Source organism: Bos grunniens, chromosome 21, assembly GCF_055505025.1.
Source record: "Bos grunniens cultivar Pamir isolate PY7600 chromosome 21, Bosgru_T2T1.0, whole genome shotgun sequence".
In the NCBI taxonomy this organism is placed as follows: Eukaryota; Metazoa; Chordata; class Mammalia; order Artiodactyla; family Bovidae; genus Bos; species Bos grunniens.
In genome coordinates this window covers 43,293,301-43,318,891 of record NC_141185.1, presented here as the reverse complement: position 1 = coordinate 43,318,891, position 25,591 = coordinate 43,293,301, and the positions used below count along the sequence as shown (strand labels likewise).

The 25,591-nt window shown below is 44.2% G+C and overlaps 1 protein-coding gene across 1 annotated transcript in view; it reads right to left on the bottom strand.

Annotated features, from left to right (window-relative positions):
* Positions 1-7,522: 7,522 nt before the first annotated feature.
* TMC3 (transmembrane channel like 3) overlaps positions 7,523-25,591 on the bottom strand; it is a 54,933-nt gene continuing 36,864 nt past the window's right edge. Inside the window, exons 16-22 of the mRNA XM_086364201.1 lie at positions 25,374-25,502; positions 23,780-23,890; positions 21,582-21,707; positions 20,863-20,941; positions 18,740-18,782; positions 16,205-16,454; positions 7,523-9,841 (exon numbers count right to left, since the gene is read on the bottom strand). Coding sequence (XP_086220327.1) covers positions 9,022-9,841; positions 16,205-16,454; positions 18,740-18,782; positions 20,863-20,941; positions 21,582-21,707; positions 23,780-23,890; positions 25,374-25,502 — 1,558 coding nt within the window. The 3' untranslated portion in view covers positions 7,523-9,021. The remainder of the gene's footprint in view (positions 9,842-16,204; positions 16,455-18,739; positions 18,783-20,862; positions 20,942-21,581; positions 21,708-23,779; positions 23,891-25,373; positions 25,503-25,591) is intronic.

Genomic DNA, 25,591 nt, shown 5'->3' with positions numbered 1-25,591 from the left:
TTTTCACTTTCATGCATTGGAGAAGGAAATGGCAACCCACTCCAGTGTTCTTGCCTGGAGAATCCCAGGGACGGGGAAGCCTGGTGGGCTGCTGTCTATGGGGTCGCACAGAGTCGGACATGACTGAAGCGACTTAGCAGCAGCAGCAGCAAATCTGGCTTCATGCACAATTCACTGTGTGCTTTTGAGCAAGTCACTTAGCCTGTTTTCTTATAGGTGACGTGAGACCACGATAGACGTCGTCCCATGCCAGTGTGATGGGCAGGTGAAGTAATGCATGTGAATGTTCCTTGAAGCCATTAAAAAAGAAAAAAAAGACTTCCTTGGCAGTCCAGTGATTAGGACTTCGCCTTCCAATGCAGAGTTTGATCCCTGTTCAGGGAATTAAAATCCCACGTCTTGGGTCAAAAAACCCCAAAACATAAAGCAGAAACAATATTGTAACATTGAATGAAGACTTTTTAAAATGGTCCACATCAAATACATACATCCATATATATATGCCAAAGAATGCTCAAACTGCCACACAATTGCACTCATCTCACACGCTAGTAAAGTAATGCTTAAAATCCTCCAAGCCAGGCTTCAGCAGTATGTAAACCATGAACATTCTGATGTTCAAGCTGGTTTTAGAAAAGGCAGAGGAACCAGAGATCAAATTGCCAACATCCGCTGGATCATGGAAAAAGCAAGAGAGTTCCAGAAAAGCATCTATTTCTGCTTTCTTGACTATGCCAAAAGCCTTTGACTGTGTGGATCACAATAAACTGTGGAAAATTCTGAAAGAGATGGGAATACCAGACCACCTGATCTGCCTCTTGAGAAATTTGTATGCAGGTCAGGAAGCAACAGTTAGAACTGGACATGGAACAACAGACTGGTTCCAAATAGGAAAAGGAGTACGTCAAGGCTGTCACCCTGCTTATTTAACTTATACGCAGAGTACCTCATGAGAAACGCTGGACTGGAAGAAACACAAGCTGGAATCAAGATTGCTGGGAGAAATATCAATAACCTCAGATATGCAGATGACACCACCCTTATGGCAGAAAGTGAAGAGGAACTCAAAAGCCTCTTGATGAAGGTGAAAGTGGACAGTGAAAAAGTTGGCTTAAAGCTCAACATTCAGAAAACGAAGATCATGGCATCCAGTCCCATCACTTCATGGCAAATAGATGGGGAAACAGTGGAAACAGTGTCAGACTTTATTTTTCTGGGCTCCAAAATCACTGCAGATGGTGACTGCAGCCACGAAATTAAAAGATGCTTACTCCTTTGAAGGAAGGTTATGACCAACCTAGACAGCATATTAAAAAGCAGAGACATTACTTGGCCAACAAAGGTCCGTCTAGTCAAGGCTATGGTTTTTCCTGTTGTCGTGTATGGATGTGAGAGTTGGACTGTGAAGAAGGCTGAGCGCCAAAGACTTGATGCTTTTGAACTGTGGTGTTGGAAAAGACTCTTGAGAGTCCCTTGGACTGCAAGGAGATCCAAACAGTCAATTCTGAAGGAGATCAGCCCTGGGATTTCTTTGGAAGGAATGATGCTAAAGCTGAAACTCCAGTACTTTGGCCACCTCATGTGAAGAGTTGACTCATTGGAAAAGACTCTGATGCTGGGAGGGATTGGGGGCAAGAGGAGAAGGGGACAACAGAGGATGAGATGGCTGGATGGCATCACTGACTCGATGGACGTGAGTCTGAGTGAACTCCGGGAGTTGGTGATAGACAGGGAGGCCTGGCGTGCTACAATTCATGGGGTCACAAAGAGTCAGAAACGACTGAGTGACTGAACTGAACTGAACAGGAAAAATGTCATATATATATATATGACATCAGAGAAGGCAATGGCACCCCACTCCAGTACTTTTGCCTGGAAAATTCCGTGGACAGAGGAGCCTGGTAGGCTGCAGTCCATGGGGTCGCTAGAGTCGGACATGACTGAGCGACTTCACTTTCACTTTTCACTTTAATGCATTGGAGAAGGAAATGGCAACCCACTCCAGTGTTCTTGCCTGGAGAATCCCAGGGACAGGGAAGCCTGGTGGGCTGCTGTCTCTGGGGTCACACAGAGTTGGACAAGACTGAAGCGACTTAGCAGCAGCAGGAGCATATATATATAGAGAGAGAAGGACAACAGCACCACAGATAAGAGTCAGGGCTCAAATCAGAATCCCCTGGTTCAAATCCCAGTGTCCCCATTTATTAACTGTGACTTCGGTACATAACTGACCATTCCAGAATTTTTCATCCTCATTTGGAAAACGAAAACAATAGTAATGCTAACTCATTGGGTTGACATATAGGTTAAAAAATTTAATAAATGAAAAGCAATGAGAATGGTGCATGGCATACAATAAGTAAATGTATGTAATATATATATCATAGATCATGTATATATATCTTGAGTGAGAAAGAGAAATAACTCAAGTTGTGTTTGTATATACTTATATTTCTATGTTTACATATATGTTATATATGTTGATATATGTACTTTAGTTTGGAATATTCACTTCTAAAAAGGCATAGAATAAACTGTTAACAGAAGGTGGTAATGCCAAAAGACATTTTTTCACTTTATAGCATCATCTACTGCTTAGTATATTAATTACTGACATGTAGGTTTTCTTAAATTTAAAAAGCATCATTAAAAATTTCAATGTAGAATAATTCTTAAAGTTGCAGCTTTGAACTCTCACATCTGGAGCTTATTAGAATTTTGTTTGGGGATAAAACACTGTGAAAACGAAGCTGAGGGAAAATAAGTTTTGCTCTAGAAAGTGACTTTTAGACATCGAACATTTAAGAGATTTTCATACTTACAAAATGGAGCATGGCTTTAAATTTTTTCTAGCACTGTAGGACACTTTAATCTTTGCTGCCAGAAAATGCCAGTCCTGGGTTTATGTGAAATATTCAGAGAGGCAAACTGTTCATCCCTGAGGTCTTCACACACTGGCAGCAGGGGCCAGGTGAAGTAGGGCCAGCTGAGGGCAGGCTCTCGTCTGTTTTGTCTCCAGAGGCCGGGACAGGGCAGGATGAGCAGCTGGCAAGAGCCAGAGGGTGAGCGCCACCCGCCCACCAGAGCTGCTCAGCTGGCCTGTTTGGCAGTCTGCTGGAGGCTTGTTCAGAGCCAACAGGGCAGAAGGAATGACAGACATCTGTAGATCCCATTGATCAGACCCCACCCAGGAGGTTGTCAGGCCTCCAAGTCACTCAGTTGTCCAGGGCACACTTCACCCAAGTCCAAGATGAATTTTAACTAAGTGCCTATGGGGCAGGGAGTCCAGAGATTCCTAACTCAAACCACCACCAGACCACCAAGGGGATGGACCAAGTGTCCAAGTGCTCTGATCCTAAAAGCTCCTGAATGGAGTATTTGCTTTCTACATAGACACTGATGAAGAACTGTATGCATGTTTACTTAGTCAGGCAGGTGCTAAGTGATCTACTCTGTCGACATACAGGTACTTCTTTATTCACTGGCAACCCACTGTCCCAACCACCTTACCTGTGTTGTGCCATTTAACCCTTACAGTCCATGGGGTCGAAAAAAGTCGGACATGACTGAGTGACAGAACAACCTGGATTAAGAAACTGAGGATGGGTACTTCCCTGTGATTCAGTGGTTAAGAATTCGCCTGTAGATGCAGGGAACATGGGTTTGATCCCTTATCATGGAAGATCCCACGTGCTGCTGAGCATCTAAGCCTGTGCACCACAACTATTTAGCCTGTGCTCTAGAGTCCAGGAGCCGCAACTACTGAGCCCACGTGCCCTAGAGCCCATGCTCCACACCAAGAGAAACCACTGAAATGAGAAGCCCACGCATGGCAACTAGAGAGTGGCCCGTGCAAAATGAAGACCCAGCACAGCCAAAAATATAAATAAATAAAATTATTTTAAAAACAGAGTATCACACAGGTGAGGGTGACCAAGGCAGCACAGCTAATAAGTGGCAGAACTATGGTACACACCACACCTGTTTATATTTCTGAAGGTCACATGTTGACTCATAGGCTTTACTGATTCCCACTTCCCATAAGGATATACAGTGTTTACTATGGAATGGGCAAAGGTTAAAACATACGTACAATAACATATGAACCCTTCAAAGGAGGAAACACACACACACAACTACAGAGTATCAGGAAAACCCTGGTGGCTCAGACGGTAAAGCGTCTGCCTACAATGTGGGAGACCCGGGTTCAATCCCTGGGTCAGGAAGATCTCCTGGAGAAGGAAATGGCAACCCACTCCAGTATTCCTGCCCTGCCCCAAAAAAGGGGCTCAAAGAAATATGGGCTTCCCTGGTGGCTCAGATGGTAAAGCGTTTGCCTACAGTGAACCCAGGGTTCAATCCCTGGGTCGGGAAGATCTCCTGGAGAAGGAAATGGCAACTCACTCTAGTACTCTTGCCTGGAAAATCCCATGGACAGAGGAGCCTGGGGTCGCAAAGAGTTGGACACGACTGAGTGACTTCACTTTCACTTCACCACAGATTAGGGAAGTTAGTCTTTTAGAGGTGTGTAGAAAACTTTTCTTTGAATTTCATGACATTCATGAATCCAGAAATGTAAGAAGTAACCAAGGTGGACTTCCTTGGTGGCCCAGTGGTTAATATTCTGTGCTCCCAAATCATGGGGCATGGGTTTGACCCATTGTTAGGGAACTAAGATCCCGCATGCCTCACAATGCTGCAGGAAAAAAAAGGTGGGGCGGGGGAGTGACCAAGAGAATCATCCTGAAGTCGCTAACATTTTTACAGCAAAGTGATTCAGATTCTTTTCCATTATAGGTTATTAAAAGATATTGATTGTAGTTCCTGTGCTATACAGTAGGGCCTTGTTTATCTATTTTATATATAGTAATGTGTGTGCGCTTAATCTCTCAGTCGTGTCCGACTCTTTGCGACCCCATGGACTGTAACCCACCGGGCTCCTCTGTCCGTGGGATTCTCCAGGCAATACTGTAGTGGGTTGCCATGCCTTCCTCCAGGGGATCTTCCTGACCCAGGGATGGCACTCCCATCTCTTTGCATTTCCTGCATTGCAGGTGGATTCTTTACCCACTAAGCCAGCTGGGAAGCTCCAAAATGCTGCTGCTGCTGCTTACACTGTTACATATAAAATAGATAATCAAAAAGGATTTACTGAAACAGGAACTGTACTCAGTATCTTGTAGTATAGCACAAAAACTATACTTAGTATCTTGTAGTAACCTCTAATGGAAAAGAATCTAAAAGAGAATATATATTTATATATGTAATTACTATTATATAATATATATTTGTGTATATATGTATATATTTGTGTATGTAACTGAATCACTTTGCTGTATGCCTGAAACTAATACATTGTAAATAAACTATATTTCAATAAAAATCTTTTTAAAAACAATTTTTAAAAAGTACCAGTATCCAATTCTAACTCAATTCTAACACGGGCACATGTGCAGTAGACACTGTATAAAATAGTGTAAGATTATTTTTAGCTACAAAGAAGTGGGAATGATTTCAATGTCCATCAGTAAGAAATGGATAAATACTGTGTAGTTTATTCATGATGAAACACTACATAGCAGTTATAGTTAGTGAGCTTGATCTGTTTATTTCAACGGACATTAAAAAGGTAAGTATGTACAATACATGCAGTATTATAGTACTTACTTAAGACATACTTACATATTGTTTGTGGATGTTTATACATATATATTTACATGCATACAACATATATAACTGTAAACAAGTGGTGGATGGACACACGCTGAACTCTTAGTAGCATGAGGGGAATGCAACCAAGTGTGGGGATTAGAGTAAATTTTGGTATCTGTAATATTTTAATAACAAAATGACTAGATGGAAATAAAATACATAATAGAAGTATGAGTGCTTGTCACAGTGGTCTCTGTACTATTCTGCATCTTTTAAATTGCTGTAAATTAAAGTCATACCTGATACTAAGTGCTGGAGTGCATGTGAGCTGTGTTGCTCACTGAAAGCTGATGAACACATCTGCAACCCTGGATAAATATTGGCTAAACGCGTGTTTTCTTAGGAATGCTGCAAGGCCTGCCGGATGGAATGCTCCCCTACCTGCACAGAGACACAGGTACTGCTGCCTGGGGCAGAGCTAGGCTTTTTCAATGTCCCAGGGAACTCTAGGCTACAGCCCCAAGACCAAGCATGTGAACTAGAATACCTGCATGGACGAATTCCTGCAGGCACCTGTATCACAAAGGGATGTTCCCATGGCAGGGTAAGCTTTTCGTCTGGAACACGCCACAACCTCCTGGGTCTGTCATGGTCGGGAGGGCATTTTGTTGTTGTTGTTGAGTCATTCAGTAGCGTCTGCCTCTTTGCAACCCCATGGACTGCTGCACATCAGGCTTCCATGTCCTTCACCATCTCCCGGAGCTTGCTCAAACTCATGTTCATTGAGTTGGTGATGCCATCCAACCATCTTATCCTCTGTCCTCCCCTTTTCTTCCTGCCCTCAGTCTTTTCCACCATCAGGGTCTTTTCCAACGAGTCAGCTTTTCGCATCAGGTAGCCAAAGTATTGGAGGGCATGATACGAAGTAATTAAGCACTGTCAAGAAATGTGAAAATACTGCACATTTTTTTCATGGTTTTTTGGGAGGAGTGTTAACCTGGGTCTACTTTTTATTTTTTAAAGTTTTATTTAATTATTTTTGGTTGTGCTCAGTCTTCACTGCTGCACAAGCTTTTCTCTAGTTGTGGCACTCTCTAGTTGCAGTACTCAGGCTTCTCATTGCAGTGGCTTCTCTTCCTGCTGTGGTTCCTGCATTGGCAGGTGGGTCCTTTACCACTGAGTCACCAGGGAAGACCTCTGTCTACTTTTAAAATGGCATTATTTACATTAGATTTTTCTCTGAGGTTAGAATTAGCTGTAGATCTTGGAAGATAATCTTGTTACCATGTAATTTATGATTCATTCATTACTCCAGTCCAGTCATTTATTCATCCATCCATTTACACTTAACAGATGTTTCATGAAATACCTAGGATAGGCAGCCTTCTGAGATGCCCCCAGGATTCCTGCCCCTGTTGTACATTTCCTAAAAATTTATTGAGTATGTTGGCACCTGTGAATCTGATAAGATTTCACACTCATGATGAGGTTCTATTATATGGTAAAGGTGAATTTATTTAGATATAATTAAGGTCTCTGACTAATTAACTTTGAGTGAATCAAAAGGACATTATCCTGAATGGGCCTGACCTAATCAGGTGAGTCCTTTAAAAGATAATCCATGTCTTGCCAAGAGAGAGATTCAAACGTGGGAAGGCCTTCTCTTGCCAGCCTTGAAGATACAAACAGCCACACTATGGAGAGGATCATGTGGTAAGGCAGGCCGCCTCTGGGAGCAGAACACCTCAGTCCTACAACCCCAGGGAAGTGAATGCTGCCAACGGCCACACAACATTGGAAGGTGACCCCCTAGCCCCAGATGAGATGCAGGCTCTTGGATGATACCTTGCTTGAGACCCTAGCTGAGCATCCAGGTAAACCATGGAAACTGAGATGATAAATGAGTGCTGTTTTAAGTTACTAAGTTTGTTATGTAATGAGAAGGGGAAAACAAGTACAAAATCTGTTATATATCAGTTACTAGGGCTGCAGAAACGAAGAAACACCATCCCTCTCCCAGAGGAACTCAACAGTCTCATGGAGGAGACAGAAAACTTAAAAGATAAATTTAAAGTGAAAGAGTTATCATGGAAATAGGAGAGGAGTGCAAATGAGTATAGCTCTGTTCTTTCCTTGGGGCTCATTGGCTGGGTGCCATCAACCTGGAATTTTCTGTGTCTGTGCATTCCTCCTCCACCTACTACATGGAGAAAGCCTGTTGGCAGTTAAGAGAAAACAAGGTCAACAAACAGAAGTAGAGCTGAGAAGACAAAATCCAGAAGATGTTTGATAGCCAGGTCCACCTGAGCCTGAAGCTAGCTTGATTCTCATCCCTCCCAGTTAAAGGAACCAATAAACCTTGGGGAGATTTTGTTACCTCCAACCCAAGTGTCCTGACTAATTCATACAGATATATGTGTGTGCTTAGTTGCTCAGTTATGTCTGACTTTTTGTGACCCCATGAACTGTAGCCCACCAGGCTCCTTTGTCCATGGGATTTTTCGGGGAAGAATACTGGAGAGGGTTGCCATTTCCTCCTCCAGGGGATCTTGCCGGACCCAGGGATCCAACCTGTGTCTCCTTGTCTCCAGCATTGCAGGCCAATTCTTTACCCGCTAAGCCATGGGGGAAGCCCTAATACAGATACATATTTGGGTAAACAGTATGGTACGTTCTTCAGTTCAGTTCAGTTCAGTCGCTCAGTCACGTCCGACTCTTTGCGACCCCATGGACTGCAGCACGCCAGGCCTCCCTGTCCATCACCAACTCCGCAGTTGACTCAAACTCATGTCCATTGAGTCAGTGATGCCATCCAACCATCTCATCCTCTGTCGTCCCCTTCTCCTCCCGCCTTCAATCTTTCCCAGCATCAGGGTCTTTTCAAATGAGTCAGCTCTTCACATCAGGTAGCCAAAGTATTAGAGTTTCAGCCTCAACATCTTACATTCTTAATAAATTTTACCCTGGTCACTATCAAACTGATTATTAATATGAAGTAATTAAGCACTGTGAAATCTTTAAGGGCAGCCAACTCATTTTGGGGTGCTTACCAGGAAGAACTGAGTTATGTGTGCTGCAAGAGAACATTATAACACAAACAGGTCACTCCTAGGATTCAGGACAAGAGTAGACATGTCAGGTGAGGGTTTTGCAATTAGACGAGCTGCCTGGCTTGCTTATGATTTGGAGTCACACTGAATGGGTCTCTGGGCCACAACCAGCAGATGACGTGCCTGGATATGCCCCGCTGATCACATCCGCTGGGTGTGTTTGTCTGTCTTCCCAGAAGGGGAGGGACCATGCATTGTCAACCACACCACATTCCACCAGTAGGAGTGATTTCTAGGAACAGGATGCCAGAAGAAAGCCCTAGACGTTTGAACAAATCAGGTCATTCAGACCTGCAGTCAACTCCTGCCTCGATATGGCCTTCCTCCGGCCAAACTGGCCCGCAGACCTCGGGAACTTGGGCTGGCTGTGGGTGACCTGGAAGTACTGGTTGATGCCACTGTTCTGCTGGTCCCTGCTGGATGCTGCTGACATGAAGTCAGATTCTGTGACAGATGGCTCAAACTTGGCCTTAACCCTGGGCTTCAGAGGGTGCTGGGGATATTGGAAATTCTGGGAGCGTGCTTTTTTGTGCATGTACATAGGCCTGTCAAGTTGACCCTCAAAGCCATCATTCCAAGATGTGTAATGTGTTGGTCTCTGGAGCTCAGGAGTCAGGGCCTGACTTTCTGAACTTTCGCCAACATAAAAATAATGCACCCCATGGAGGTCGGTCAAGGAGCGAGGGTGGAAGGCCCGTCTGCTCACCTGTCTCCTTGGAACCTCCTCCTCTTCTTCACTGAGCTGTGGAGAAGCCAGGGGTGCACACGGTCTCATGTTCCTGGGGTACATATCCACAGTGTCCCCAGAGGTGTCTATCTTGAAATGTCTTTCTGGCCAGAAAGTTGAATGTTTCTTTTGCTGAGAGTCACGTTCATTAATGAGATAGTATCTGAGGGCGTGGGACCGAGGACTGTGTGGCACCAAAGCTGAGACCCCTAACCCATGGTTGATTGGCTGAAGATCTTTTCGGAAAAGAGGTTCTGAGTGAACGTCTTCAATGTGCTTTGTAAACATCCCAGGTGTGCAGGATCTGCTCCTATGAAGGTCACTTGTGCTCATACGTGGGCCACATGGATACCTGAAAGACAGAGGCTGTTAGACACCTGTGGCTTTGGTGTTCTCAGAGCCCCAAGCCATACAAGTGTTGCAGGACAGGTGGCCGCTGCCTCTACATTTTCATCAAAACCTGCTCTGAAGTATCAATGAGTGTCCAGTGGGGACCTCCCTGGTGGTCCAGTGATTAAGGCTCCACGTTTCCACTGCAGGGGGTGCGGGTTCCCTCACTGGTTGAAGAGCAAAGATCCCACATGCCATGAGGCCAAAACACCAAAAGGTAAAACAGAAGCAATATTGTAACAAATCAAACCTGACACATCAGGGCCCCCCCTCCCCAACAGGGGAGAGGAGGAGAGCCCCCAACTCCTGCAAGACATTCAGGAAACTCATCTGCACAGGGAGCTGACCACACCGCACACAGGCTGGTTCAGGGGACTTACTATCCTATCCTAAACTTCCCAGTCGTAACCTCAAGGATAGCATTTGGAAATCGTAGTGTCTTTGTCCTCCAATATGAAGACAAACCAGGGTCAGGTCCCTTTGAATGCAGCAGCTCAGTAACAGAAGCTACAAGATAGACTGATGTGAGGCAATAAGCAATAAGAGCAGGCTTCAAGAAAAGGAACCAAGGACCACACTATTAACGAGTGCACAAAAGTCTTAGAACCCCTATTCCAAATGCCACCTTGAATAACATTATAATAAAAAAAAACATCTAGGAAAAATTTTTAAGAAATGTGTAGGACCCTGTATTAGTAATAGCCTGTGTAGTGTTAGTCACTCAGCAGTGTCTGACTCTTGCGATCCCATGGACTGTGCTCCACTGTCCAGAGGATTCTCCAGGCAAGAATACTGGAGCTGGTTGAAATGCCCTCTGCCAAGGGATCTTACCAACCCAGGGATCGAACCTGTGTCTCTTGCGTCTCTTATGTCTCCTGCACTGGCAGGTAGGTCTTTATCAATTTTGCCACCTGGGGAGCCCCAGTAGTCTGCAGGGCACCATAAAAGAAAAGCACACACTGGATGCCTTAAACAGCAGAAATTTATTTTTTCACAGCTCTAGCGGCTAGAAGTCCAAAATCAAGGTGTTCTTAGGGTTAGTTTGGTCAGACTTCTTTTACTGGCTTGTTGACAGTCCTCTTCTAACACTGTAGTTCTTGTTTAGTTGCTAAGTCGTATCCTACTCTTTTGCAACCCCATGGACCGGACTGAGCCTGCCAGGCTCCTCTGTCTCCATCCTCACAGAAGGAGACAGAGTTCTGGGTGTCTCTTCCACTTCTTATAAGGATGCTTCCTATTGGATTAAGCCACCCTTCCCCCCTACCCCCGGTTTGGCCCCATTTAACCTCTAACCTCCTTATAGACCCTGTCTCCAAATACAGGTGGTTAGGGCTTCAGTATATAAATTTTGAGGGGATACAGTTTTGTCTATAACATTCTGGCTTTTGGCCCCCCAAATTCATGTCCTTCTCATGTGAAGAATACACTCACCCCATTCAACATCTCCAAAATTCTTTAGGCCTAGGGGCTTCCCCAGTGACTCAGAGGTAAAGAATCCACCTGCAATGCAGGAGACACAGGAGATGCAGGTTGGATCCTTGGGTTGGGAAGCTTCCCTGGAGGAGGAAATGGAAACCCACTAGAGTTTTCCTGCCTGGGAAATCCCAGGGACAGAGGAGCCTGGTGCACTACAGTCCATGGGATCACAAAGAGTCAGACATGACTGAGTGACTAAACCACGACTAAACCAGTGTGTCTAGGAATTGTGGAGTGCATTCTGTGAACATTGCCCCTGATCATCTCTGCCATGTAGCTGTCCAGATTCTTGGACAGTTCCTCCCCATAATGTATGGACAAAGATTGTCACCTTCAGTTACGCTACCACAAGTCAAGGAACTACCAGAAGCCAGGACAGGCTTGGAACAGATCCTTCTCTAGAGCTTTCAGTGGGAACAGGGCCCTGCAAACAACTTAGGCTCAGACTTCCAGTCTACATAACCAAGAGACAATACATTTCTGTTACACTAAAAAAAAAAAGAATGTCACCTGCCATTTCTTTAAACCAAAAATGTAAAGCCATCAGGCACAGCAGCTACCCAAAACAGGGCAGCCTGAGGGAATTTCAGAATGGAGAAAAATAAGATACTGGCCCTAGGTAGCTGAGATTCAAATCAAATGAATGATTTCAATGAGCCCAGACTCTTGCATCTTTCCATAGAATAGGGAGCTCAGCTCGGTGCTCTGTGATGACCTAAAAAAGTGGGATGAGGGTATGGAGGGAGGCTCAAGAGGGAGGGGATATATGAGTACATATGGCTGACTCATGTTGTGCAGCAGAAATAAACACAATATTGAAAAGCAATTATACTCCAATAAAAATTTTTTTTTAAAGCACTAAAATTATTAAGTTGAGTTGTCTGTATTTTGCTACTAGCAGTTATCCTTTGATGTTCCACCGCATGGTTGCTGCTGCTGCTGCTGCTAAGTCGCTTCAGTCGTGTCCGACTCTGTGTGACCCCATAGACGGCAGCCCACCAGGCTTCCCTGTCCCTGGAATTCTCCAGGCAAGAACCCTGGAGTGGGCCACTGCATGGTTATTTTCCAGCAAAACTTCCTATGTATTCTGACTTCTCCCTTACCTCTTTGGAACAGTCCCTCAGAACTATCTGAGATGCATGTCCTAGGCCATAGTCCTCACTGTGTGTGTGTGTGTGTGTGTGTTAGTCACTCAGTCATGTCTGACTCTGCGACCCCATGGACTGTAGCCCGCCAGGGCTTGCCACTTGCCACTTGCCCACTCCGGTATTCTTGCCTGGGATTCTCCAGGCAAGAATACTGGAGTGGGTTGCCATTCCCTTCTCCAGGGGATTTTCCTGACCCAGGGCCTCCTGCATTGCAAGTGGATTCTTTACCATCTGAGCTACCAGGGAAGCCCAGTCCTCAGTAAGTCTGCTGAATAAAACATAATTCTCAAACTTTAGGTTGTGCGTTGTTTTTTTTTTTTCAACCGACATCTCTCGAGGACTATTGGAATCCCTCCTCCTTGCCAGAACCCAATATATACACAAAGACAATTCCTGTTAACTTACTGTCTTTAAAACAAGACAATCCCCCCTGCCAAATAACCCTCCTATATTTTATCTATATTGTTTTCACTGTGTTACATTCTGATCAAATATAATTCTCCATATAAGTTATGGCCAGTGTGTCCTTTTCGATATCCAGTCTCCATGAAAAGACCACAGGGTTCTGCTTTCTTATGTGTAGGTACAATTGAAATAATTGACCCACATAATGCAGAAATGGTCTTGCCAATAACTTAGCCAGCCTAGAACTAAAATATAAAAGATCTTGCCCATAGTGAAAACAAACAAACAAAAAAGATAAAAAATTTAAACAACAAAGACCTACTGTATAGTACAGGGAACAGTAGTCAGTATCTTGTGATAACCTATCATGAAAAAGAATCTGCAAAAGAATGAGGTGAAAAGAAAGTGAAAGTCACTTGTCTGACTCTTTGTGACCCCACAGACTGTAGCTCACCAGACTCCTCTGTCCATGGGATTTTCTAGACAAGAATACTGGACTGGTTAACCATTCTCTTCTCCAGGGCATCTTCCTGACCCAAGTATTGAACCCGAGTCTCCCGAATTGCAGGCAGATTCTCTACCCTCTGAGTCACCAGGGAAGTTATATGTATATATCTATGTTTATATAACTAATCACTTACTAATGTGACTTTGTAAATCAACTATACTTATTATAATAATAATAAAGAGACAATGTTCTAATTCCAAAGAGACTCAAAGGCCTTGGTGGTTCAGCATCACATTTCTTTCCAGCCTCATCTCCTGCCTCCCTCCCAGGCTCTCTGTGTGTTTGTGTTCAGTTGCTTACTCGTGTCTGACTCTTTGTGACCCCATAGACTCCTCTCTCAGGTGCACTCTGTCCATGGGATTCTCCAGGCAAGAATACTGGAGTGGGTTGCCATTTCTGTCTCCAGGGGATCTTCCCCACCCAGGGATAGAACCCACGTCTCCTGCATTGCTGGTGGATTCTTTACTCCTGAGCCACCAGGGAAGCCCTTCCAAGGCTCCCTTTTCTATGGTCATTTTCCAAAGATGCTTCACTTCCTTATAACATCATACCTTTGTTCATGCTTATTCTCTGCTATGGTACATTCTTTAATTTTTTTGTTTTTTATTTTTAATTTTTTTGTTTTTTATTGTTAATTTTTTTGTTTTTTCTTTATAACATTCTCTCTATATCCCCAAACCAAAAATATAATAAATGGAGATGGGTTAAATAAATCATAGTGTGTCTGTATAGCGGAATAGTAATGGACCTTTTCAATTACTAGTATAGTAATATACACCTCATCTTTATTGAGGTATAATTGACATAGAAAAATTATATATGTTTCAAGTACATAACTTGATTTAATATATGTATATATTGTGAAATAATTACCACACTCAAGCTAATGAACACATTCATCACCTCACACAGTAACCACTTTTTTTACACAAATACCATTGTCTTCTTTTTTTTTTTAATCTACTGCAGTGTCTCCTTTTTTTTTTTTTAACTTTAGCTCTTACATATACATGTATCCATTCTCCCCCAAACTCCTCTCTCATCCAGGTTTCCATATAACATTGAGCAGATTTCCCTGTGCTATATAGTAGTGCGTCCTTGTTGGTTATCCATTTTAAATATAGCAGTGTGTATAGGTCCTTGTCGGTTATCCATTTTAAATACAGCAGTGTGTACATGTCCATCCCAAAGGTCCTAACTATCCCTTCCCCTTATTCTTTCCCCTCAACCCCCTGGCAATCATAAGTTTGTTCTCTAAGTCTATGAGTCTCTTTCTGGTTTGTAAGTCCATTTGTATCATTTCTTTCTAGATTCCACATATAGAGTATGTCATACGGTATTTCTCCCTCTCTAACTTACTTCGCTCAGTATGTCAATCTCTTGGTCCATCCACGTTGCTGGAAATAGCATTATTTCATTCTTTTCAATGCCATTGTCTCCTTTTAATGGAGGGATTTAATTGACTAAGAACTGCAAACGTTTTTTTTTTTTTTAAACTGGTATAGGTCTTAGGCAATACTGTCTATAACCAAGAATGCTCAGGAACATAGTTTGTTTCTTAATAAATAAAAAGAATTGTACATTGTCACCAGGTGCGGTTTATCCCAGATATACAAGAATTGTTCTTTTTAAGTCAATTTAAAAAGTGGCTTTTCATCAATACTAGTTTATGGGATTTTCCTTGTGGTCCAGTGGTTAAGACTCTGGTTCCCGATGCAGGGGGCATGGGTTTGATCCCTGTTCAGGGAAATAGATCCCACATGCTGCAACTAAGACCTGGTGCACCCGAATAAATAAATAAAAGTTAAAAAAAAACACACAGTTTATTACCCAATACTATGGTACATTCTTGGCTTTTCTCCATTAGTGAGCTCTTAGTCTTTAAGGCCGAAGTCCGTTTCTATTAAATATTTATGCATTCTCCATGTAGACTTACCCCGTCCTCTGAAAGTATATGTTTATCACAGAAGTATAGCATTTATCACTTTATATAAAAATTACCTGTATCACTCTCCCACTATACTGTCAACTCCTTGAGGCAGAGACTGTGTCTGATCATCTCTGCAGCTACAGTAACCACAGAGACTAGAGTTGATTCTCAATAAAAGCTTGTTGAATTAGACACTAGAGAATTCTTTACAATAAATTTGTTTTGGGAATTCATGAGTTAGAGTGTTGCTGCCATTGATAAGCAAACAATTGACACACTAAGTGGTTAAGATTTCACCTCCCAATGCAGGGGGTGCAGGTTCGATCCCTGGTTGAGGAACTAAGATCCCACATACCTCCTGGCCAAAGAACCAAAACATGAAACAGAAGCAATATTGTAACAAATTCAATAAAAGACTTTAAATATGGTTCATATTTTAAAAAGTCTTAGAAAAATATTGATTTAAAGGATAAAATAAAATTAATCCCAGTCTTCATTAAAGTCCCCAATGGAAAAAAAAATTTTTTTAAGGCATTTTCTTTTCATAGGCTATAGAAATAAATACCCTAGGCTGGCGGGAAGGTTTGCTTATAGGTTACATGGCAGAAGGCTGAGAAGGAAGAATTCATCCTGCTTGATAACCTTTGTCCTCTCATTTCTTCTCAATAGCAGCTGTCACAGGAAGAAGTGGCCTTGTGACATGCAGCAGAAATGGAATGTAATGGCTCTCACTTCCTTGGAAACTGTTAGGGCCTTTGAAGCGTTAATGGCTTTTTATGCTGCTTTTTATGGCCCTGGGCCATCACTGGAGGGTATCACCAAGGAGGCAGATTTTCTGCCGAGTTGCAGATGACTCACCTGGTAGAATAATGCCTAGACCTGGAGAAGCCAGGAAGAGGGGAGCTGGGGCTGCCGGGCCCTGGCTGGGGGCTCGGGGTCGTGGGCTGGGCAACGGTCTCCACCCTACTACTCCTGCTGCTCGATGAGTCAAAATTGACCACAGTGCCGTTGTTCTGGGGTGTCACCGAGTAAGCCGAGGACAACTGGCTGCCGAGATCACTGTCCTTGGGAAACCTCTTGGTGGTTTCATCCTGGGTTTGGATGCGGGCTGCAGGAAGAGGGAGGGCAAGGGGAAGACACACTCAGGTTGGTGTCACTGCCAGTATCCTGACTTCCTGCAGGTGCATCTAGAGTTGTGTGCACTTGCAGATACTCCTAGCCAGATGGGTGACACTTTATCATTCAAATCATTTCTTCACTGAGAGTTGGAGTTGGAAGGAAGTGTTGTTGTTTAGTTGCTCAGTCATGTCTGACTCTTTGCGACCCCATGGACTGTAGCCTGCCAGGCTCCTCTGTTCATGGGATTTCCCAGGCAAGAATACAGGAGTGTGTTGCCATTTCCTTCTCCAGGGGATCTTCCCAACCCAAGGACTGAACCATGTCTCCTGCATTGGCAGGCGGATTCTTTACCACTGAGCCACCTAGGAAGCCAGAAAGGAGTGTCGGAGGAATCAAACGAACTCCAAGCCTTTTTAGCTGCCCCATCTAATGGCCCCATTAGCTCTGGGGCTCTGGTCGTTTATCTATGTAATGGATATAGTGGAGCTTGGATGATAATTACGATGTTTTAGAAACAATTCAGAGAACATTGTGAAAAACAAATGTGGTCTTGGGCTGGAAAATGAACATTAGAGGATGATATTGCTATCCCGAGAAAATTTATAGAAATCCTAATTTTTGAAGGCAACTGGAACTAAGCTGAATTATGCTCCATTGGCAAATAATACTTGACAATGACAGTGGAATTTGGCCACCTCATGCTAAGAGCCAACTCATTAGAAAAGATCTTGATGTTGGGAAAGATTGAGGGCAAGAGGAGAAGTAGGTGGCAGAGGATTAGATGGTTACATAGCATCACCGACTCAATGGATATGAATCTAAGCAAGCTCCAGACAATGGTCAAGAACAGGGGAGCCTGGTGGGCTGCAGTCCAGGGGGTTGCAGAGTGGAACACGACTTAGTGACTGAACAACAATGAAACAGTGGAATTTTGTAACATAAGCTACAGTCTCTTCCCACAGCAGTTTTTATGTGTAGGCTTGCTCTCTGAGAAAGTGGTTGGAGCAAACACAACCCTGAGGCCTCAAGGCTCTTAGGCATTTTCCTGGAAGGAAACACATCCCTCCCAATTAGTTCTGGATTAAAGCAGATGAAACGGGACTTCCCTGGTGGTCCAGTGGCTAAGACTCTGAGTTCTCAGTGCAGGGGGCCCAGGTTCCATCCCTGGTCAGGGAACTAAGAGATTGCATCCCACAACTAAAAATCCCATGTGCCAAAACTAAGACCTGGGGCAGCCAAATAAAGAAACAAATAAATATCAAAAAACCATCGAATTAAAAAAAAAAAAAAAGGAAAAGCAGACATAAGAACCAGCCAATAGAGCCTTTAGGGTCATTTTCTCATTCATTTTCTGCAGGACAACATGAGCCACGCAATTTTGCCATTGTCTGGTGATCCTTCTGGCTCATCCCATGACTTGTCAGTGGCTCCAAGTGGCAGATGTGTTTCCTTTGAGTTGTACCTGTCCACTTTCCCCTCCCTTCAGCCCACAATCCTCCTTATATTTTCATTCTTTCTACAGGGATGTTCTTTCCTTCTCCCTGGATAAGCCTAGATGGGAGCAAGTGTGTCCAAGAACTGCTGGGCAAGACAGGAAGAGGTGAGCCCATTGGGCTTGGATTCCTTACTGGGAAATCTGTTTTCATGGCTGGACCTGCCCACCTGACATTGTTCTGCAGGTGGAAGACACAGAGGCCCCCACAGGGTCATGGGGGACATGACCCAAGGGGCAGAGACAGGGGAGGGCATCTTGCAAGGAAGAAATGAGCCACTGAGAGGAAGTACACAGATGTGAACAAGGCCAAGTCATTCTTATGGGCTTCCTCCAGAATTTTGTGCTGCTTTTTCTTGCCTATTTCAATATTTCCTTCTGATTTCAGACATGTTTTGGGATTATTCACAGGCTTAGGTCTGGTGTAAAAATTATAGATACAGACCAACATTTATATCCTAAGATTATTTTTTAAAGAAGGCTTTAGGTTACAGTTTTTGTTTCATTTTTTATTTTATTTATTTTTGATCACACCTTGAGGTATGTGGGATTAGTTCCCCAACCAGGGACCGAACCTACACTGCCTGCATTGGGAGCACAGAATCTTAACCACCGGACCACCAGGTATTTGCTTATCCCTAGATTTTTATTGGGTCTAATTAATTGTGAAAACTGAACTAGAGTAGGAAGTTTTGTTGTTGTTGTTAGTGTTGAACCTTAAACTGCTGTTTTTTAAAAAATGCCCACCAACTGAGACATCAGGAACTCTTGTTTGTACTTACCTTCTACCATTTGGGCAACTTTTTTCCTATCTTCAGATCTTGCCTAAAATATAAATGATAATCATACATTTGTTCTGGATTTAGCAGGAAGGAGTAACAAATACTATTCTTATGGGGACTGGGGAAGGTGCTTGTAGCTGGGCCATCATTGCTCATAGTTGCGCCATGGCCAAGCTACTACCATCACCTGAGGACAGCATCTGCTGACCCTAAGCCTGTGACTTGAATGAATACATGCTGATACCTGAAAGCTGAACTTTAATCCCTGGCAAGTTTCACTTTTAGGGGCAACTGTTTGATAGATTTTGTTGAGATTCTGCTAAGAATGGTTTGCCTGAGACACAAAAGAGAAATATGCATCCACCACATGGCAGACGTGTTTTCATAAAAATGCACTTTGCAGCTCCGGCTGCATCTCTCTCTCTCTCTCTTTCCTTTCTTTCTTTCTCTCTTTCTTTTTTTTTTTTAAGTGGCCAAGCCATGCAGCCTGTAGGATCTTAGTTCCCACATCAGGGATTGAACCCGTGCCCCCTGCAATGGAAACCCAGTCTTAACCATGTGACTGCCAGGGAAGTCCCCAGATACATTTTTTTATTTGACTTGTTATGAAACAAGTTAGTGTTTCTTCCCATTAATTGATATTTATGAGAGTTTAAAAAAAAGAAAGGTGGGAGTTTTTCACATGGGGTTCTGGGGCTGGGGTGAAGCAAGTGAGATCTCCAGGGGCCAAATTTAAGGAGGAGCTCACACTTGGGGCTGTGAGAGCACAGGGTCGATGTGACCCTCTGAGTCTGTGCCTCTAAATTGGGCACCCTGGTGCCTCGCTTGTCTCCTCCTAGTCCCAGGCCTAGGGGAACACCTGGGATGCATGCAGAGGAGGAGAAATTGTGGAAAGACTGGTGAGTATTGGTCATTCTCTGACTGTTCTGAGATCTGTGGTTTGAGCCCCAGACACGAGAGAAGGTACAGTAAGTCCCCTCCATACAAAACTTCAAGTTACATACTTTCAAAGATGTGAACATGCATCCCATCAACATCTGGCCTGAGTGACACCTCAGCTCACCCTCCGTCTCCTATTGTTGACGACCCTTCAGCTCCACCATCTCCCCCTCCACTCCCTCCTCCAGTCAATAACTCTTCTTGCCTGTTCACTCGATGAGAGCCCCTGTGTGCCAGCTGCTGTACTGTGCTACTGTACTTTTCAGGGTATTGTACTGTAGGATTAAAAATGTTTTATTTATTTTGTATGTCTGTTTGTTATGTACTTTTTATGTGAAAAGCATGATAAACCTATGACAGAACAGTGCTGCTGCTGCTAAGGCGCTTCAGTCGTGTCCGACTCTGTGCGACCCCATAGACGGCAGCCCACCAGGCTCCCCCGTCCCTGGGATTCGATTCTCCAGGCAAGAACGCTGGAGTGGGTTGCCATTTCCTTCTCCAATGCAGGAAAGTGGAAAGTGAAAAGGAAGTCTCTTAGTCGTGTCTGACTCTTCATGACCCCACCCCATGGAGGAGCCCACCAGGCTCCTCCGTCCATAGCATTTTCCAGGCAAGAGTGCTGGAGTGGGGTGCCATTGCCTTCTCCAATGACGGAACAGTGATATATAGCCAATTATGCTAGCTGAGTACCTATGCTAACTTTTTGGACTTACAAACAAATTGGACTTACAAATACACTCTCTGAACAGAACTTGTTCATTATGTAGGGGACTTACTGTAATGACAACCAGAAATTAAAAGATAGGGAAAAGGTAGGTCTTTGAGTCTAAACAGTGTCTTTGGATTCAGATTCCAACTTGACATGGGACTGGGGAGGAATCCTTTCTCCCCTCCCAGTCAGCAGAGCCAGAAGAGCCTAGTCCATTGTAAGCTCCGTGTGGTCACAGGAGAGGATGCTGATGCTCAGCCCCTTTGCTGAGGGCTTCAGCAAAGCGTCTGGGACAGGAAGCTTATTCTGACAATAGAGGGCCTGGGTATTCTTGTAACGATATAGCCCTGGGAGGTCCTGACCAGGGGAGGGAGGGCCAAGAGTCCAAGCATGACCTCATTTGTATTTCCTGGCCAGGGACATCAGTCAGATGGCTAACACACATTCAGAACAGTACAGGTTACACAATACTTGCATTTTGGATCTGCATTCTGAGCTGGTGGTTGCTGAGTTTTAAGGATCTTGCAATGCTCTGCAGGTAATAGATGAGCATGCTAGGGTGGAAGAGCACAGGGTGGTGAGTGTACTTCATCTCCTTTCTCAGCTTTTCTGGCCGTGTTCCCCGCCAGATGTGGGCGACCAGCCAACCCCCACTCCCACCCCAGCCCACCCTCTGAGGACAAAAGGTATCAGCGAGTTCTCAGACTGGTGAGCACCAGGAAGGGGCGGCATTCCTTTTCTCTCTCCTGATTTTCAAAGCCACCTCCGTGGACCTGAAATTCTTCACAGGTGACAACAGTAAGGAAGGAGTGAAGATGGGTGAGGCATTTACAGTGCAGCATGCCAGGAATCTTGGATCCACTATTTGATGTTCTTTTCCCTTTAAGTCAAAACAGACACTACTGAGCTGCACTATAAAATTCCATGTTGAGAGTAAACCTCTGGAAAGTAAAATAATGATAATGACACTAAACCCCATGATAATGGCCACAGCAATGGCTCAAATCCTGGTGATGAATCCATCATGCTCTGCCTCCCTGGTCCCCATGGGATTCAGTGTTCCAGCTCAGATCATCAGGCTCCTAAGTGACTTTTGAATGAACTCACTGAATTTATACTCTTACTGGGAAGCAGTGATTTTCTTGTTGGCCAAACACATAGAAGTCCCCCCAGAACTGGCAGGAAAGTACTCACAAAAGTAGCAGTACGGCTGGCAGGATGACCACAGGGCTACTGATATACCCAATCACAGAGCCAAACCACGTGGGAAAGTCCTTCTCAATGGTTTCTGACACGATGTCATAAATTTTCTCTTGTCCACTGTGAGAAAGAAAACCATAATTCCAGATTATATTGCTTTTGGCAGAAGGATCCTGTGAGCCATTAAAAAAAAGGAGGCAGGGGAACTAGTTGGCTAGAGTCCAATCCCCAAGTCAGTTTCACAGCTTAAGTAAGTATCTGATGAATGTGGATGATATGTAAGGTTCCTAAGATGATACCGTCTGAAGTATTCATTTGATTAACATGTAGACTTGAAGATGAGGTCAATAATTACATGGGGGTATGAATCAAGATTGCCCGGAGAAATATCAATAACCTCAGATATGCAGATGACACCACCCTTATGGCAGAAAGTGAAGAGGAACTCAAAAGCCTCTTGAAGAAAGTGAACGTGGAGAGTGAAAAAGTTGGCTTAAAGCTCAACATTCAGAAAACGAAGATCATGGCATCTGGTCGCATCACTTCATGGGAAATAGATGGGGAAACAGTGTCAGACTTTATCTTTTTGGGCTCCAAAATCACTGCAGATGGTGATTGCAGCCATGAAATTAAAAGACGCTTACTCCTTGGAAGAAAAGTTATGACCAACCTATATAGCATATTCAAAAGCAGAGATATTACTTTGCCAACAAAGGTCCGTCTAGTCAAGGCTATGGTTTTTCCAGTGGTCATGTATGGATGTGAGAGTTGGACTGTGAAGAAAGATGAGCACTGAAGAATTGGTGCTTTTGAACTGTGGTGTTGGAGAAGACTCTTGAGAGTCCCTTGGACTGCAAGGAGATCCAACCAGTCCATTCTGAAGGAGATCAACCCTGGGTGTTCTTGGGAAAGAATGATGCTAAAGCTGAAACTCCAGGACTTTGGCCACCTCATGCAAAGAGTTGACTCATTGGAAAAGACTCTGATGCTGGGAGGGATTGGGGGCAAGAGGAGAAGGGGACGACAGAGGATGAGATGGCTGGATGGCATCACCGACTCGATGGACGTGAGTTTGAGTGAACTCCAGGAGATGGTGATGGACAGGAGGCCTGGCGTGCTGCAATTCATGGGGTCGCAAAGAGTCAGACACGACTGAGCGACTGAACTGAACTGAACTGGTGTGTGTATAAGGTTTACAAAGACAGACTCTAAATGTTACATAAATGTATCAAAACTGACTTAAATGGGATTTCCTCAGTGGTCCAGTGGTTGACTCCATGCTTCCAATGCAGGGGGCGTGGGTTTGATCCCTGGTGGGGGAACTAAAATCCCATAAGCTGCACAGCCAAAAAATAAAATTAAAAAAAATCAAAAAACCCTAACTGAAAGCAAATCCTAGATGGAGATACCTCTAGGGACTTCTGTCTTGATGCAGCTAGATAAGTGTAGAATCAAAAGTGACACTAGGGACTTCCCTGGCCCCCCAGTGGTTAAGACTCCATGCTTCCAATGCAGAGAGTGTGGGTTTGATCCCTGGTCAGGGAGCTAGGATCCTACGTGCCTCATGGCCAAAAAACCAAAGCATAAAAAACAGAAGTAATGTTGTAACAAATTCAATAAAGACTTCAAAAATGGTCCACATCAAAAATATCTTTTTTTTTTAAAGTGACGTGGACAATCTTTTAGTAAAATCTTTCTGAGTTCTAGCAATGCCTTTCCCCATTTTGATTTTAAGTGGGCTGTATCTTTTAAAGATGAGCACAAAGATGATCATATTTGAGGGCAGCTGGCTTAGCAAGTGAAGAACACTGGTCATGGATTTAAAAGACATGAATTTGCAGTCTCTCTCTGCTGTTGACCTGCTTTGTGAGCCAGGAGAATTCAGTTCAATACAGGAGTCCTTTCCCTTCTGCTGTCAGTAGCTCCAGGCAGAGCCAAATAAACTAAAATAACTTACCTGTGCGTGCATGCTCAGTCATGTTCAACTCTTCTGAGACCCCAGGGACTGTAGCCCTCCAGGCTCCTCTGTCCATGGGATGCTCCTCTATTAATGGCAAGAATACTGTAGTAGGATGCCATTTCCTATGCCAGAGAGTCTTCCCTACCCAGGGATCTGACCCAAGTCTCTTACTTATCTTGCATTGGCAGGCAGGTTCTTTACCACTAGCGCCACCTGGGAAGCCCTGACTTACCTGAATGGTCCACAATTTAAAGATGGTTTGTACCGGACAATAGCAAAAATGGTTGGCAGCATGCATAGGAAGAGCATAAACAGGAGCATTGCCAAGTAGAAATTGTTGGATCTGCAAAGAAAACAAGTGCCAGGTGTTGAGTTCGTTCCCTGGCCAGCTGCCACTGGTGCGTATGTATCACCCCACCTCTCCTGCCCCCCAAAACATCAACACAGAAACTGTAGCCCTAACTCTCTGGAAACAGAAAAATATCCTCCTCCCATCACTGCTAAGGAAAGGGTCTGTCACAGGGTCACAGGCAATTTAGCAAACTAGAAATGGATACTCCAAGGAAATTAGTGATCACCCAGCCCAACCTGCTCATCTACTAAACACTTTCTGAGCACCTGTCCACCTCAAACCAAGAGAGGGGTGACCACATGGCCAGTAAACCTAATTCATGGAAAAAATCTTAGAACCTTTGTCCCACCCACCTGAGTCCTTAAGTAGTGATTCCCTGTCTAGTCCCCAGCCTTGAGCTTGTCCCCTATGTCTGAGGATGGTGTGACTCCTTCATTGTGGTTCTTAACTCTCTCGCTTGGATGTGTCTTTCAGCCTTTCATCTGCTCTGCTCCTAGCTTCTCAGGGTGAAAAATAGTTCCGCCTGATTAAGCCCTGGGCCCTGGATCCTAAGTTATTATCTGAAAGCTCGGCCACTCAGGCTTCCCCTGAGGACAATGCAGGTCTCTTTGGTGATCTGTCCACCTACAGATTCTCAGACAGCACGCTCTCTCTAATGAAATAGACTGACTAGAAGAATAAAGAAAATATCGGGCCACTTAGAATGTAGTAAGTAGGTGAGTATTAATCTGTGAAGCCTTTCTCTATTTATGCACACACATTCTTTACACATGCATGCTAAGTCGCTTCAATTGTGTCCAACTCTGTGAAACCCTATGGACCATAGCCCACCAGGCTCCTCTGTCTATGGGATTTCCCAGGCAAGAATACTGGAGTGGGTTACAGCGCCCTACTCCAGGAAATCTTCCCAACCCAGGGATCAAACCTGTGTCTCTTATGTTTCCTGCATTGGCTGGCAGGTTCTTTACCACTAGTGCCATGCAGGAAGCCCACACATTTTATATAAAATGTATATATACATATAAATATGTATAAATATATATATATATATATAGGAGCTGAGAAAGTTCAGACGGTAAAGAATCTGTCTTCAATGCAGAAGACCTGGGTTCAATCTGAGTTGGGAAGATGCCCTGGAGAAGGGAATGGCAACCCACTCCAGTATTCTTGCCTGGAGAATTCCATGGACAGAGGAGCCTGGCGGGCTATAGTCCATGAGGAGTCGGCCATGACTGAGTGAGTGACACTGATGATGATTAAACTTCAGGAAAAAGTTGTAAAGGAAGTGTCATGAGCTTAAAGAAGAGTCGTGATTCCTTCCAAGTTCGGGGTGGAGGGGAGCAGTGGGCACTGGCAACGGCTTCAGGGAGAAAATGCAAATGGAGGGTGAACAAGATTTTGACAGGCAGAGAGCTGGGGAGACCCCCCTGGATAAGGCAAGTGTGGTTGATGTGAGTTCTCTCCACTCACTGACCTGGAGGCCCGGAAGACTTGCTGGTGCGGTGCATTGCAGGTCAGCACGGCCCAGCTGCGCAGGTACATGAGCCCAATGAGTTTGAGGACGTTGAAGGCAGGGAGACATGGGGAGAAGAAGGCTCCCATCCTGAAACCACAAGGGGAGGCCAGTTAGCTTCTGTTCTCCACATTCAAGATGTGTACTCTGTGCTTAAATAACTGAGGAAGCCCCTGGAA